Here is a 16,751-nt window from a genome sequence, read left to right as displayed (position 1 = left end):
CACCAGCTGCTACTTTAGTAACATTTTGGTGGTAACCATTAGAAGAAAGAAATGAATATTTTCAGAATATCCTTTAAAAGAAGCAAGGCATTATTTCTAGCAGCATTGTAACATTAAATTACAAATTTGCAGTACGGTAAGCAAGTTTATTGGTAGGCATAACTCTGAATGCACGTTGTTGCAGTGCTTGAAAACAATTCAAGAGCAGTGTTTTCTGAGCTCCTACAAAGAAGGTAGAGTTCTGAAATATAAAAATGGGACAGATCCATACTCCAGGCTTCATGTAAACTACGGCAGATGATAATATGCTACTTTTCACCCCCTCTGTTAGTTTAAGGAGCAAATGATGAGAGAGAAGGCAAGCTAGGATTTAATTTCTTTTAGAGTGAAAACATCTATTTAAATTATACATGGTATTTTTTAAGCTTTCTCTGTTGATAAGCAGAAACTGACTTGCTATGCAATGCATACTTTCTGATGAATCATGAACTAGTTATACTGTTTCCCCAATAGGCTTTCCTGTTTTATTAAGCTTGCAAATGACCTCAGTACTTGTGTAAAGGGAGGTCTCAAGCTGAAGCAGCAGCATTTACTTTATAATTAGTGTTTGTCCTGGCTCAGAGTTTTAGACAGTCGAGACTTAATTCTTAACATTTGTAGGAGAATAGGGTAGGAAAATGTCTCATGTTCCAGAAATCTCCACAATGTATCTATCTGGGTGTCCCTGTTTGCATGCTTATTTCTAATCAGGGAATTTAGTTTCATAAATTAAATTAATCTTTTTCTCTTTCTAAAGCTGTTGATGAAGCTGTACGAATAATTACCGGAGGCCTACCTGAAATAGCTGTGGAGGGCAATGGACCTGTGGAAAATAACGCTATGCTTAATAAGGCTGTTAAGAGACCACATGAAGATTCTGACGACGATGAGGAGAAAGGATCTGTAGTTCCCCCTGTACATGACATTTACAGAGCACGACAGCAAAAGAGAATCCGGTGAAACAAGTTTGGAGTTCTACTGTGAGAGACAAAGACTTGCATTGAGTCCGTCAGTCTTAAAAGTCAAGCATTTAAAAGGGACAGCTGCAAACAAAAAAAATCTTGAAAATGGTTTTGTTACTGTGGTGCCTCTTCTCCCATATGGTTCTTGATCTGAAAACGGCCAGAACAACTTTAGAATGTGCTCTGAACAAAACTAGGTTTTCAAAACCAAAAGCGCAAAATGTCAAAACTGCATTTTGTCCTTCAAGGGTGTTCACATCTACCACTTGAAATCTTGTGGGTTTTCAACAGTTTTATTTTAAAAACTGGATGGCTTATACTTGTGAAGCATTTTTAATTCACATTTTCTGGAAAACAGTTGTTCTCAGTTTGTTCATGTAGTGTCCTGCCTTACTGTTCGTTTTTATTTATGGCAGAATGTATGGAATCTGTTTTGTAGTTGAAAATGGAAAAAAACACATTCCTTTAAAATAAAAGGATATCCATAACATCATGCCTCATTCTGGTTTTATTCAAACACAACAAGTTACTTCTTAAATATTACTCAGCCACTTCAAAAGCGATGTTAATAAGACCATCACAGGAAATTGATCAGAGCATACATATTAGAATTAGCTTTTTTTCCTTTTTTTAGAGGATACAGTATACTTTTGCATTTAATTCCATGACTGTTTAAAGAAGACAGTATCGTAAGACAAACTCGGTACATATTTCTAATGTGGATTGTCCAGGAGTACTAGCTAATGCAGTCTGTTCCTGGGTAACTGCATTGGTCTTCCACTTAATGTACAAAGCTAAATGTTAATATATTAGCTACATAGTTTAACCTGTTATTTTCAAACAAGCTAACAAAAACACTATATGAACTTTCAAAGCAGTTTCTATGCATACTTTAGATTTTAACTTGTAATTGACTATTCAGAATTGCACTCTGGTAAGACCATAAGAACCCCCGTGGACTACAGGAAATTCAGATACTTGGACAAGTTGAAAAACATTGGTGCCACCAGCAGTAGAGATGACTGTAGGTCAGTGCTCCTATCCATCAGACTAAAAGGTGAAACAGCGTACGTATAACCATATAGAAGTTCATATGGAGGTAGGGTCTGGCCTTATCAATCCTAGAATTTCTTTTTTGCTTTGCCACTTAATAGTATTTCCCTATTTCTTTTAAAGGGGATCTAGAGAAACTATTTGTCAACCACTATCATTAAAAAAACAACCTGGGAAAATCATTAACATGATTTGTACCTGTGGGCATTTATTACAGACTCTTTAGATCTTTGCTGTTGAAAGGCCTCCATCACCCACCCACGGAGGCGCTCGTTCCCACCGTGTGTACCCCCCAAAGGTGAGACTGGAGCCAGATGTGGGTACTGCACTTCTTTCTACATGCAGCCTGAGGGTTCAAACCCTGACTATGAGGAGAGATGGGACTTACGGTATCGACCCTGCGAACAATACGCATACACTAGTGGCAGCACGACCCATGCTTCGATGTCAGAGTTGGCCGTCATGGACTTCTGGACCCTGAAGTCCAGAACTGGGAGCAGCCATCTCCTAGATTAAGTAAGTACATTTTATCTATTGATAATGCAGTCCCATTCATTCTGGCACCAACCACGTACTTTCCAAAGCCTTTTCTAAGTATGTTGTTTCACCATGGTGCTGTTTGTCCCCACATCACTGAGATCATCCCCTACAGCATCTAAATTTTTGTAGTATGCGTAATTCACAGGGGCCTTTGAAGGCAGCTTCTAGGCAATACTACCATATAAAATAACAGCAGCAATTTATAACTTGTGCAACTCTCATTTAACAAAAATGAAAACAGCTTTGTCTTGGTTATTTATTTTTTTTATATCTCTAGCAATAATGTTTCTGGTAGCTCTTTCGTTATGCAAACTACTGAATTAATTTTTTGGAGCTGCAGAGCTATAGGCTGTATTTTGAGGTGGATCCTGCACTAATAACAAAGTAGAGTAAGCAGATGCAGCAATCTCGAAGACCTCTGTAGTATCCTTTGCTGATTCAAACAATGAAATAGACCACACCAAAAACCTACTCAGAACTTTTTTTTTTTTTTTTTTCTGGCTAACCAACCTACTAATTCTTGAGTTACCAAAGAAACATGCAAAGACAGACATCTATTTTGCTATCAGAGTACATTTAGCCAAGAGAAAAATCACTTCTGAGCTGGTGATCTCTTACAGGGTTTTGGTGGGTTTTTTCCCCTGGGGAAGGGTGTTTGTAATGAATGAGAAAATATTTGTTTTACAGTTGCACAGGCTAATACAGAATAAAAGGTCTTACTTATCCCACCTCCCTCCAAACTCAAAGTTAGTGCAGCTATATCCTATCCGCACTGACCTTTAAAGTAAAACTGGAAAGGGAAGCATCAACACTGATCCATAATCAACTGCTTCCTTCTAGAAGTTCTATTATTCTGGTTGACTAGTTGATTAATAAAATGAACCTGGATGTTTGCAATAAAAGGGCCCTTTTATTTATTTATTTTACATAACTTGTTGGTTTTTTTTTAAAGAAGACAACACATTCTATTTTGGATAGTCTAGTACTTGGGACACTTACTGTTTGTAACTATGAACTTTGCTTTCATAAAATCATCAAATTTTGATTACTGTAATACAGCATTGTGCTCAACTAGAGGAAAATTTCAAAGGTACTTACCTCCTAGCTGAGTTTGAAATTGCAATAAGGCTGTAAGATCATTGAGCTCTTTTCTGAACACTCATCTATACAACATGTAGCTAATTAAATTCAAGACCTACAAATATTTTAAGATTCAAGAACACCTTTACAAAGTGAAAAAAATCTTCTACTGAAAATATTCCCTGTATATTCAAACTAACATTAAATCATTCACTTCTCACAGTACATTAAAATTAATTACACTTCCGATAGTGCTCTGCACTTCCTGGATATTTTTGAAGACATGATTGAATATGCAACCATCTCCAGTTGTAGTTTTAAAAAACAAGTAAAATTTTCAGCCTAAAGTTTCACACACTTTAAATCCACCTTCTGAAAGTGACAAAGATTTACTTTAAAATTAGTATTTCACATAAAAAGGAGTAAACTACTAGCAAAAAAAAAAGGTAAGAAATGCCACTTTTATCAAAACATTTTAGCTCTGCCCTTCTGAAGTCTTTACAAGAGATAAATACAGCTGCAATCTATAAGATTGCCACCTTTGTAAGTACTGTACATAGCAGAGGACAGTTACCAAATAACCAGAAAATTTGCTACAAAAATATATTATGTGTTTTGTAACATCTGCAGGTAAACAGCAAAAAAATGCTATTAAAAATGCAGAAAAAACTAGTAGCCTACCATACTAATCATAATGTTACAGTAAAGTGCTGCTTGGCTTTGTTTTTTGCCCTGTTAAATTTTCTCTTATCTAGAATTTTAGCTTTCTTCTTAAGTCTTCAAAGCAAGATTTTTTTAAAGCCAAATCACCCCTTCTGGGAAGGACCATTGCTAATCTGCTCTGGATTAATTAAACTAAATTCACGGTAAATTAGAGTAAAATGCCCTAAAATGAGCCACTTACTTACTTAAATACAAAGTTTGGTTCTTAAACTTGTCCTACCTGGCATCAGCTCAAAAATCTAAAAATTGCAGCCAGAAGACTACCAAGACATACCCCTCTGGGTTGCATACTTACATTAAAAATGCATCTCTCTTTCATCATTTACTTCAGCACCCCTCCTGCATCTCATGTAATTTCCTCATCAATCATCACTAGTGAATTAAAAGGAACCAGTATTTACAGGGAAAGCTGTTTTCCTAGACAAATATTGGTGCAATTTTTTTAAATAGCTGACAATACCATATTGGTAGCATACAAACTTGTTTTATGATTCTTCTGACTTCCCTACAAGTTGGGATTCTTCCTTAGTCAGTATTTTGCCAAGGACTGCATCATAGTAAGGGCTGAAGACCATTTTGTTGTAGTTGACAAGACGAACATACTTGACAGCAATCTCTTCCAGCTCTCTTTGAATAGGGCCTAATCCTCCAGGAATAGCAGGTAATGATTTCTGGTGACTAGATGCAAGATAATTCTCCAGAAACTTTTGAATTCGAGAATCTGGAAAAATTGGACCAAGGGTTTTGGTTTGTTTTCAAAAGAGATAGTCAATTAGAAATAGTGTATGTAATCTCATGTAAAATACAGAAAGCCTGAACATAGTAAACAAGTATTTGAAACAGATTAAATGAGAAACCATGCATGACACGCCACCAACAGTTTTACAAAGACAGATGAGCGGTCACTTGAGAACAGAGCATTTTTGTCAAAGCATACCTATTAGCTTGCATATGGCGTTATCTGGGCTGGCCACTGCTTGGATTTGTCCTTTAAGTACAGTCTCTCTCTCAGGTGAGAATGGTGTAAACCCATGCTGGGAAAGGCAGCTGTTAACTTCAGCACACACCTTTTCAGCGATGGTAGCCAAAGATTCCTTCAGGTTAAAGGACCTAGAGAATGTGGAGTAGAGCATTACTTAGCTATTTTAGTTATTCACTTTTTTTCCCATCTTTTAAAAATAAACAATCCAATTATAGTTGCCTTATTTATCAAATGTAATAGAAGCAGCGTAATCCAGATAAAGCCAGAACTACAAAGAATAACACATTTTTATATATATGAAAAATAAAGTTGAGATATAAAATGAGGAGGTAGGATAGCATTAAAGATTTCCAGCCTGAACAATCCATACAAATAAGAGCTGACTTTCGGCCTATACAGACAGCTCTGACTCATGCAAAAAACAGTTACCAACCCATAATGTGCACAGCAACCATTCTAAATCTGCAAGCAGCTTACTGTACCACACTCAAATTCTCAAGGGAGCCTGGCCCAAACTGTGAGCATGGTTAGCTGTTTGCACTGTCATGCACCAACCAGGCATCATGAAAAACATACTCTGAAAAAAGGAGCATGTAAATATCAGAAAATAACAGAGCAAGACAAGACAGTTCTCTCCGAGTAAGCTGAATAAAAATTGTTAGCCTGGGCTCATAAAAAGCCATCATCACTTCCTCTACGTATTCTGCAGTCCACATCCAGAGAAAGGCTTAAACTGATTATTTACTAGGCTGAAAGCAGAACTATGCCCGCCTCTGTTACTAGGACTATTCAATACTCACGGAAGATGCATTCCTGTCAGCAGCACCTTGACAATGGTTTTTATTTTCTCTGCAAATCCAGGCATATCAACGAGTGCTGAGCCTGCTGCGCTGAACGTGACCAGAAGGACTGTCCCAGTCAAGAGGAGCTGCTCCAGCTCCAGCTGTATTTCCTGAAAACGGGTCTGGTCCATTAGCACTGTCTGCAGGGAAGGAGGAAGCCAGCACAGAATAAAGTCAGTATGCTGGGCTGTGAAGTGACATTGTGATGCCTACCTATTCACAGCAGTGAAGATAAGACAAAGACACAACACATGCTCAGCAGCCAAGTATCAGGAACAAAATGAAAAGAATTAACTCCTCTTTTCCAACTAAGTTTCAATACTGAAAAAGAAGTACCTAAGAGCTACCAAGAGCTCTCCATCAAGAGATAAACATTTCAGTATTGTACTTGTTGCAAGGCTACAAATTCAAACAGCTTCTGTTATATCCCAGAAATAGAAAAGTAGAACAAGCACAGAGATAGATTTTTCTGTTAAATACCTACTTCTGGAAAAGGCCTGTTTACATGATCCCACTTTAGGAGCTTCAGATAGGCCTGATTTTGTACAGCAGTGGAGCACAAGGCAGAAGCTCCACCAGTAGCACCATCATCACTACAGTGGGGAGGCAACATTTTACATCTCAGCTTTGCAAGATCGTCTGCTGCTTCTTGCAACCACCTTGTGACAAAGTCTAAAGAATCTGGAAGAGCAGGGAAAAAAAACCTTGTTAAGAAAATTCCTTTTCGAAGTTAGGTTTTTCCATCAATAATTTCCAAATAATCCCATTAGTTACTATTACTAATACCCATGATACCAGTTATTGACATGCATTTCATTTATTGCATTAAGCAGAACATCTAAACCAAAATTAAAACCACACAGCTACAGGAAATTGGAGGTGAGATGATGCTAGGTAATTATGCCCTACACTGTACTGAAATGAAATTAAACTCCAGTGTACTAAGTGCAGAACTGCTGTTCCGGCAGATTTTTTCAAACCACAGTTTTGGGGCACAAACTGTCATTTACCATACGAATTCTAGAACTAACTTACTTATAAAAAAAAAAAATCTGATTTCTTTTCATGATCTACAAGCAAAGAAAGACACGCAGTTTACTGGGAGGTCAGAGGGGAAGAAAGAAAGGAACAAAGTCATACTTGGCTGTTTCTCAAGAAACTCCTGAAACTTCTTTCTTTCATATTCAGCAGACTGCTGCATTAATTTTGGCCTAATACTACTGACAGCGAAGTTTGCCATATCCATTTTCATTAGGTCTAATACAGAGAAAATTGCTCTAAACAAACAAACAGAAAAAGTTATTCAAGGCTGCAGATGTTTACGAGGTACTATTTACAAGATTTATTATAGATTGTCTAAGGAAAGAGCAAAAACATGCATGGGAAACATTAACAGGCTGCTTAACAATTTAAGAGCATGAGACAAGAGAGAAAGCTTGAGCAAGCATGTACATGCATGCATGCACCTCTTCCAAGTACGAAATAAATCTTGCTCTCCTGTAAAAAAGCCTCCATGGAATTAACTTTACTAGCCCCAGAGATTCTATTTCCCAGGATGTGCAATATCGTTATGTTGAATACATGAAAAGACATCTGGGTTTCCAAGCTTGCATACTATCTCTGTTGGCAGCCTATAAAGCCAACCTCAGTGGGAAGCAAATAATCAGACCCAAAGGGAAAAAAAAGGAAAACAAACAACAACCAAAATTAAAAAACCCACCAAAGAAAACCACCTCAATTTCAAAGCAACCTAATTCCTGCTGGCAATATTTCTGCCAAGTCAATCCTGAACTCTTGGAAGCTTATCAAATTAGAAAACAACAAGATTAATGAAATTTCTTCTAACTATTGAGACCCTGAGCTGTTCAACTGAGAACACGGTGACAAAGCAGAAGCCTCTATGCTCCCATATGTGGTATGTACACACCCTTTAGCACTGAAAGGATATTAATACAGGGAGTGGGGAGGGGGGTAAAGAGAGCTCAAACAGGGGGGAAAGGACCAACTTTTTCCTATGCTCCTGCTTGCTATTTTTCCCCCTCCTGCTGTCGATATTAAGTTCTAATACAAATTGACCATTCACCAGCTATCTTAAGGCTTATATGCATTTGGCATTTAAGAAAATGTCCTTCAGTGACATGCAGGAGCCAGACAAATACTCCAATTCACCAGAACAAATACGGTCCTTGTTAAAGATTTCTGGAGCATCTCTCCCGTTCACACCCACAACTATATCCCTTTCCCTATCACTCTTTTTTTCTACAAAGATCTGCAGGTTTCCCTGCTGGAACACACACCTTCCCCCTCCCCCCCACCTAAAATTATTTAAGGGACTCTCAACATGACTAATAAATACCGTTTCAGTACCTGAACAGAGGAACTATTTCATGAATATCTTTCAGTTTCTTAATTTCTTCATCTCGAGCTGGAGCACAGAGAGTCCCCATCATCCCAATAACAAATTCGACCAGTTTAGAAATGTCAAGGGCCCCATTCTCTGCCTCCTGTTTTATCAAATCCAGATCAAGAACTTCCATAATCTGGTTTCTCAGTCTAGTATGACCAGGCAACAAGAAAGAGAGGAGATTCTGAAATGGAAAGTTTTTAACAGTGCATTAGTTCTACATGTCAAAGACTACAAGGATCAAACCAGTTATTGAACCACTTTTTATTGAAACTAACTGCCCTTTACAAGTGGAATCTCTTTTCTTTCTTTTTTTTTTTAACCAACCATTCACCAACTCCAAATGTTTCACCTCATTCTGTTATGACACTGAAGTTACTAAGTGGTAAATACTCTGTAGTACAGATCATACTTAAGGCTATTGTGCTCGGTTTTGTCAGCCCAGTGTTGGGGTATGTCATTGATTCCGTAACTAATACCACTGCCATAACATGAAGGAAGCTTGGAATTACGAAACTAGTATTACTTACTTACCTTTAATCATCTTACATGGTTTTGCATTTGTTTTTACATTCAAATTTCTCCTCTGGGGTTATACAACTTACTTACTTACATATGTTCACAGACAATGATACGGTAATGAAAAAGACCAAGACAGTCCTTTATGAAAAGCCAAACTTCAACCACTTTTGCTCATTCGTATCAATGCGGCTACTCAAATTCAATAATTTACCTTGCTATCACATCATCTTACCTCTTTAATTTCTCCCAGTAGTTTAATTGCATGGTCGTATGTCGGTGGGTCTTCCTTTAGCTGAGCTTCCAGACAATCCCAGAAAGCTTTATGCACAATATCTCTTACTTTTTTTTCTAAGCTGTGGATAAATATGACCAGTTAAAAAGAACAATACTTGTCTCTGCATCACCTTACAAAAATAACCTGCTGCTCCTGAAGAACAGCATGTAATAATACGAATATAATGCAATAATGAATATATGACAATTAACAGAGAAGAGATCTGTCATTTTAAGTTACTCAGAAAAGCAAGAAAAACTGGACACAGGATTTGGAATGGCTTATATCCTAATAAAGGGTAACGCACAAGCAAAGGCGGCTACAAATTAAAATCCTTGAAGGTATCTATCATATGCTACCTCTAAACTAAATAACTGGAAGGAAAAAAAAAAAGAAATCACAAAAATTACAGCTTGTCTTCAAAAGACCAGTATTCATGTTCCTTTCAAAAGCCTCACTAAGTAAATGCAATTCTACTAAGTAAAATTCCTTAAGTAAACCTAGCAGAAATGAAGGAACTTCCTGACACAAAAGCTTCTGCATTTCAATGCCTAAATATTGCAGCTACTCTGAGGTAAAGGCCCAGTCCAGTCTGTGTAAAAAACCAAATTAATTCCACTGCTTCAGTACCAATTCCTAATTCAAAATACTGAAAGTTACTCCTCTTCAGCTGGCAGCCTCCTGTTCACACCACGTTTAACTTCAACACCAAAGAAGTAAAATGCTCACCCGTACACAAAGAATGCCCACAACAAACACCAGGTTCCCAAGGCTCTGACTCCATGTGCAGCTGAGGTTCAGGCAGCGCCCAGAGGCACTTCTGCCCTGCGGAACCTCTGCGAGTAGCCAATGCGGGCTCTACTGACAGTATATCCAACTGCAAATGCAGTCACAACTGCTTTCTCCTCCAACCACTTGCCTCCACACATATTCAAGCCGCAGGGGCCTCTGAGGTTGAGACGCACAAAAACCTCACATTTAATTCAAGGAACATTCCAGGGTCCCTCTTCAAGCAAAATCTGAGTGACTGCTCTTTCTTTCCCAGGTGCTAAATAGCTGTACACAAAACGCTCACAAAAGCCAAATACAGGGATCTCGTACTGAAGCAGGCCTGGCCCATCACAAAGCCCAGGCACTTCCAAGCAAGGTGACCTCTGCAATACATCTGTTCTGTGATCAAGTGAAGAGATCCAAATCAGCCACTCTGCTGAACAACTACAGCCACTACTCAGCATCAGTGAGCAAAAGCATCCAACTTTCCAAAGTACAGCATAGATCCCCAGCTCTTTCCCTCCTTTTTCTTTTTTTTTTTCTTTTTTTTTTGTTAAAGGTGGTGGGGAAAAAAGAAAGGATGGAAAAAAGAAAACATGCTAAAATCCTTCTTCCCTGAAAAATGCTGGGATCAATTTTATGGCACTGAGACATACCAGAAAAGTTATCCACTATCACAGCACATTTTCATGTGAGAAATCCATGTGAAGGAACACGGAGCAGAAGCGGACACTGATTAGAACAGCACTCTCTTAACTGTGGGACTTTATATGAAGCATTTATTCTCGGCCATCAACTGCCAAGCAGAAAACACCTGATGGAAGTTGCCCTAAAAGATGCTGAGACAGAGAAGATAATGTAGATTGGGGAGAATGAGCTCTGCATGTCTCAGGCGTACTTTGCAAATGCTTGCTTCAGAGGCAGCATCTGTGCAGGCTACAGACAGGTCCCAGTTCGTGGGGCCACACATGAACTGCACATGACCTGCAAGAAAGGCTACAAAGGAGGACTGGGCCACACTGCCTGGGTCTGTCTAATAGACAAGGCACACGCTGACAGATGGTGCTGAGAAGACAGATCAAATCATTGCTTGAGCTCTAAAATATGAGTCTTGATGGACAACAGAGATGTCTGTTGTCATGTGCTGGCTCAGTTAAATGTTGTTTGTCCTCAGCGTTTAAGGAGGCCACAATTCTGTTTCCTACCAACTTAGAGGCTGAGACAAGTGAACAAAGTATGGCAAAGACCCTCATCCGCCCCATTCAACCCTTACTCAGAGGCAATTCCTGCTGGGACTATGAGGTTCAGGGTATTTAATAGCATGAGCACATTTTCTTTGGTTACTATCGTTTAGCAGTCCACAGCCATTAATAAAATACCACTGGTATAATATGCTGGTGTCAGAGCTGGAAAGACAGCAATAGACCAGGTGAAAAGGGAAGATGAGACTGTTCCCATTACTGCCTTTTCAGTCAAGGACAATTCTAGTTCCAAGCAACATCCTCTCATTACTAATGCTAACGGGAACCACTGTCATCATGTTTTGGTGGAGACGGGCATCAGACCTTTTGTCTCAGTATGACCAATTTCTATAGAGAACAACCAATACCAGTCTTCTAAGAGCCATCTGTAGCATGTTCTCCTGCAGCACCTGTGAAGGTAATGTGCTCAGGTCTCTCTTAAATGCAGACACCTTCAGACACCACTGGTTCCAATGTGGACCAACTTCCTTCCATGAAATATGCACTTGCTTTCACAAATCAGCCCAGAGAACACATTGTCAGCCACATCTCTCTGTGTGTGAAAGCAGAGCAAGCATCTGTAGATAGGACTGGGTCAGCTACACTGGCCAATATGTGACCAGATACCAAAGCTTCTTCTATTCTCCCTCTCCCCTTTCAGCAGGGGATAGAATTACTGGAGGTCAGACAGAGAAGGAAAGACTTCAGACTTAAAAGGAGCAAGGACTAACCTAATAAAACATAGGAATCTCTCCCCCAAAAATCCCTGGAGAAACAGACAGAAAAAGCTAAAATGATCAGAGTTTCATCTTACTCCCACAGACAGCGAAAGCTTAAAAGATGCTAAGAGCACTACCTGCACCTGCAGCTAGACTTGGGTATTCACAAGACTGCAGCCTCAGACTTCTGGGACAAGAAGAAAAACAGAAACCACACTACACCAGGATTTGCACCACACATGCCCAAACGCTTACTCCAAGAGGTTCACCTTTCACATGCACACATTTCTGGGGAAGCAAACTGCATGTTTACTACCTTCTTCTTATGGTCTTTCCTACCTCCTACCAGGCACTGCCAGAAAAGATACTAGCCAGAGCCTTTACCTGACCCACTAGAGCTGTTCTGCAGTTCTACCAATGCAAATCTTATTTATGTATCTATTTGGTAACAATCTTACCTGTGTTCTGGTAATTCAGCTGGTTTTATCTGGAAGTCTCCATTAACAACAATTTCGTGTGCTAATGCCATGTTGGTTACTCCCTTAGCTGTTTCCATGAGCTCTTCTATTGACACAGGCCGAGGAGGACTAGCTGCAACATAAATTAATCTGTCAGGCAGTTATCTATAAAAGTCTGTGGAAAATAGTCTGCTAATACTTTTGGACCCTTTCCACCTTAACAGTCCAGAGGGCCAAAAGACAGTATCACCTGAAGTTTCTTCTCCTTTCCTTCCCTTCCTTTCCCAGCTGGTAGATGACACAGGTTTGGACTATTACAGAAAACACAGGACTGAACCCCAGTTGATATTCTGGGCTCAGTATGTCAATTGCTTCCAAGTTCTACCAAGCTCTTCTCAAAAAAACAAACAAAAAAAACCCCCACTTCTTTACAACTGCTTAATAGCATCTTAGCATCTTTCTCCACACTGTAGGAAGAAATCATTAAAAATACTAGTATTTTCACCACACTGTTTCCCCAATTATTGTGCAGACGCTGCCAGTTCAATTTTATTTTTTTCAAGGAAGTGACTTCATCTCTAAAGCAGTCGGCAAACAAGCCACCATTAACATTAAGCAATAACACACTAGTAGCTAATTATTCTCACTACTTCCAGTGCAACTGGCACTTCTCCATACTCTCTTTTTTCCCCAAGAGGCTATCGTCCAAGCAACAAAGGATGTCAAGACCTAGGCCCAGCACCAATGCCTAAGACCTCTTCCTCTGGCAGGCATTTGGGACTGACAAGGATGGGCAAGCAGCTTCAAATTGGGCCCTGGAGCGTACAATTGAGTAGGAGAAAGCACCAGACCTGAAAAATCAGGCCAGTTTCCATTAGGCAAGAGAGAAAGGTAGTGACTGACAGTAGAAGTCTAGAAGGTAGAAGAGGGACAGGGACAGTTTCAGAAAACTTAATTTGCTTCCTGGACGCACTGGAAATTACAGTTCATAATTGTTCTGGACTACATAACATCCTCCTGGGACACTACTAACATTGCTGTAGTGCAGGAAGTGTCACAGCCCTAAAGACAAGTCAAGATAAAGGCAGAGGAGGTGCCAAGGGTGCAGGCCACGCTGGTTAAGGGCATGATCCCATCCCCACGAAGCCAACTGCAACCTGTTGCCACTGATTCTTTGTGGTAAAGATTCCTCCTAGCTGTGCTAGCATCAATGCAAGCAGCGTGTGTGGGTGCCCAGCAATGCCTTGCCAGAAGTTAGGAGAAGCACCACAGCTCTTCCCTGGTCCAGGTATTTGAGAAAAAGGAGAAGGCTAGATCGTTAGTGTCCTCAGGCAAGGCAGACAAGAATGGCAAGGTTCATCTCAGCTCCTCCAGAAAACATCTAGTGGAGCGGAAGGGGGGGAAAGAGCCACAACAGAATTGCCCTAATGGATCGATTCCTCTCTGTAGTTCATTCACTTCAACTACAGTCCAGTCATAGGAGTAACATACTAATTCCCCAAATGAAAGATCTTCATTTTCCCCAAAAGGGATCTTCATAGGCTGGGTTCGCTGAGATATGTTTTAGGCAAACTGCCATGACTGCCTCATGTGATAATCCAGTTTGATTGGACTTAAGCTAGTAACATAGAAAAGGCCCTTTAAAAGTAACTGTCCACCACTCGTCTGCCATTCAGAGCTGTTCCAAGTACATGCAGTACAGTTCCAATGTGCGAATTTTTCATTAATATCTCGCTCTTTTCGTGCACCCCTCCTAAACCCATATTTCCTTCTGCTTGGAGCTTAATCTTGCATAGTGACTCCGGGAACACAGCAAGGATTGATATTCTGAGAAGAACGAGCAAGACAACAAAGTTCACAGCTGAATGAGAGTGTTTTTGTCTGACTGCCAAATGACTTCACTCTAGCAGTGGATGCACTAAAAGCTAAGACTCTTTCATTTACCAAAGAATGCTCTTAAATCATGTTACTTCGTTCTCATATTATATCTGCTCCCTTACAAAAGGGGAGGGCCTGAGACCAAGGACTTCTTTGTGGTACAATGCAGTGCAAGACTGTGCTAGGCATTTAACTTTCGCATGTTCGTAGCCTCTCTCCATACATGTATCGCATTGCCTATCAGGCAATCAGCAAGACATAAGCACATAAACTCCCTCAGAACATCTCCTCTGTGTAACATGACACTAAACACAACACTAAACCTCAAGTAATAATGAACACTATTAAAAAATAAAAAGAATGCAACAAATAAAATGTTACATGCTGGGACGCTCTCTACAGAAGTTTGGAACTAGTTATCTGAGCAATTCTGCCTCTTCGAATTGAATCCCTGGGACCACAAAACTTTCCCTTAGTTTTATCTATAGATTTGCCAGAAATAATTGGTAGCCATATCCATCTCCTCAAGTTAAAAGCACAATGACAAAGAAAAATATGCCCTAGGAGTAAGCTTAAAACATGGAGTCCTGCTTAACACTAGAAGTAGTATTAGGATTAAATATACAACTTTTAATCTGTATTGGGAGGGGGATGACAGGACATTACTTTGTTGATAACAGCCTCCCTTGCCCTGCAGTAGAAACACAGGCTGCAACAATCCAGAAGGTTCAGCTGATAATGTAAACAGCAGCAACAGTTTAGTTAGAATATACTGGAGTAGTGTTTATCGTTTCTGTGGCTGCAGACATGCAAAGGTATTTAAGATATACATGGCTCAGAGCAACATGGTTATTGCGTACAGTTAAGCACTAAAGCAAAATGGGGACAGAGGTGTTACAGTTTCAAAGCAAATGATCAGGAGTCACACAATATTTAATCGCAAAACAGTCAAACTTGCACAGAATGATATAAAATGCCAGGATTGTCTCTGCCAAAAAATTATAGAGCTACCTTTTTTTTTTTAAATAAAGCAGTTTCACTTACACTTCGGTGTCTCATCTCTGTGTGACCCTGGAGCACTCTGTCGTATTCTTTTTCTGATAGACTGGTCCGGGTTATCCAAGCTCTCCTCTTGACCATCCTCCAAACCACTCAACTTTTCTTCACTTGAATGTGGCTTGTCAGGATTCTGAGACATTTTCAGTTGGTTCTTTTCAGAAAAAGAAAAAAGATGAAAAAGGAATGAATAAGCATTTTCTGACATGGCTGAGTGGGTAAACATCATCAGGAGTTCTTCTGATTAAGAAAAAATTAAGAATGAAAGAATTCTTATGTGAAATTATATGACATCATTCCCATAATGGTAGGGGACCTGGACTCAATGACTCACTTCCCATCTTACACAAAACGGGATGCTTTCAACACAGCTACCTTTTACTTAATCCACATTCCTAATAAGTTCTCAAAAAATCTGAAACTGTTCCCTCGCCATAATGCATACAGATTAGAAAAAAACCCAACATATTTCATTTTCTTTCTTTGCATTGCTTACGACAGCAGTGAAAAACACCTTCAGAATAGTATTACAGACATGTTTCACAAAAAGGTTATGCCAAATGAGACATCTTCCCACTACATAATAATAAAGCTTCCTGAACATAATGTACTCCTGAACTATGATCTGCCCCAGCTGCTCAGAACTTGAAAATTTTCACGGAACCATCCAAAAGCATTAAGAAGCAGGAAAAGGACTAGGCATAAATTAACATAAAATTCTACTCCCATATTTTCATTCCATGCAAGAGTCATGACTTATGCATAAAATATCAGGATTATTTAAAAAAACACAAACATTAGGACAGTAAAGAACATAGTTATAGTATTTAAAATATTAGTTTATTAAACATTAGATATTAAATAGTATTTATATTACATCACAGATACCTGCAGTGTACCCAAAGTTACACTGAAAAACTGACCATTAGAAAAGCATGTCTCACCATTCATTATCTTCACTTATTTCATATTCAGATTTCCCTCCGAAGAATGTAATTTGCACATCTTATCATTGAAAACTCTCTATCATACAGGAAGCTACTACTGTTCAGACTTCAATTTTACAAAAATCTATTAGAGACCATATGATGTCTCTAACTCAATTAAATAACCTGGATGTTCTGTGAAGTGGCAAGTCAGGAAGAGTCTGCCTTTCAAAAAAAAAAAAAAAAAAAGCAAGCTTTCACCTATTATCCCACCACCCCCA

General features: G+C 39.2%; 2 protein-coding genes across 5 annotated transcripts in view; one reads left to right on the top strand and one right to left on the bottom strand.

Annotated features, from left to right (window-relative positions):
- The window catches only part of CSTF3 (cleavage stimulation factor, 3' pre-RNA, subunit 3, 77kDa), a 52,469-nt gene extending 49,335 nt beyond the window's left edge, over nt 1-3,134 (top strand). For 2 of the 3 annotated variants that reach the window (XM_010563757.1, XM_010563756.1), the window contains one exon: nt 797-3,134. In XM_010563757.1, coding sequence (XP_010562059.1) covers nt 797-999 — 203 coding nt within the window. In that variant the 3' untranslated portion in view covers nt 1,000-3,134. The remainder of the gene's footprint in view (nt 1-796) is intronic. The other variant, XM_010563755.1, reaches the window with a different exon arrangement.
- On the bottom strand, nt 1,693-16,683 carry TCP11L1 (t-complex 11, testis-specific-like 1). 2 transcript variants are annotated; one of them, XM_010563759.1, is made up of 10 exons: nt 16,489-16,683; nt 15,533-15,698; nt 12,611-12,743; nt 9,380-9,500; nt 8,589-8,809; nt 7,362-7,498; nt 6,706-6,902; nt 6,180-6,361; nt 5,335-5,507; nt 1,693-5,118 (listed from the first exon to the last, which is right to left on the bottom strand). In XM_010563759.1, exons 1-10 carry the CDS (start codon nt 16,489-16,491, stop codon nt 4,883-4,885), a joined length of 1,569 nt encoding a protein of 522 aa, XP_010562061.1. In that variant the 5' UTR covers nt 16,492-16,683; the 3' UTR covers nt 1,693-4,882. The 2 variants fall into 2 exon arrangements, with proteins under 2 accessions (XP_010562061.1, XP_010562060.1); XM_010563758.1 differs by lacking the exon at nt 16,489-16,683 and having other exon boundaries at nt 1,694-5,118; nt 15,533-16,297.
- Nucleotides 16,684-16,751: the final 68 nt, after the last annotated feature.

The sequence above is a fragment of the Haliaeetus leucocephalus genome, unplaced genomic scaffold (assembly GCF_000737465.1).
Source record: "Haliaeetus leucocephalus isolate CR32 unplaced genomic scaffold, Haliaeetus_leucocephalus-4.0 Scaffold173, whole genome shotgun sequence".
Lineage (NCBI taxonomy): Eukaryota > Metazoa > Chordata > Aves > Accipitriformes > Accipitridae > Haliaeetus > Haliaeetus leucocephalus.
Note: the sequence above shows the minus strand (reverse complement) of the source record. Positions and strands in the feature narration are given on the sequence as shown.

Coding starts and splice junctions, on each gene's coding strand:
- TCP11L1 (XM_010563758.1), bottom strand. CDS start 15,773: ATGATGTTTACCCACTCAGCCATGTCAGAAAATGCTTATTCATTCCTT. Junction 9,501..12,610: donor GCTGAATTACCAGAACACAG/GTAAGATTGTTA, acceptor ATTTATCCACAG/CTTAGAAAAAAAAGTAAGAG. Junction 8,810..9,379: donor TACTGGGAGAAATTAAAGAG/GTAAGATGATGT, acceptor TTTCCATTTCAG/AATCTCCTCTCTTTCTTGTT.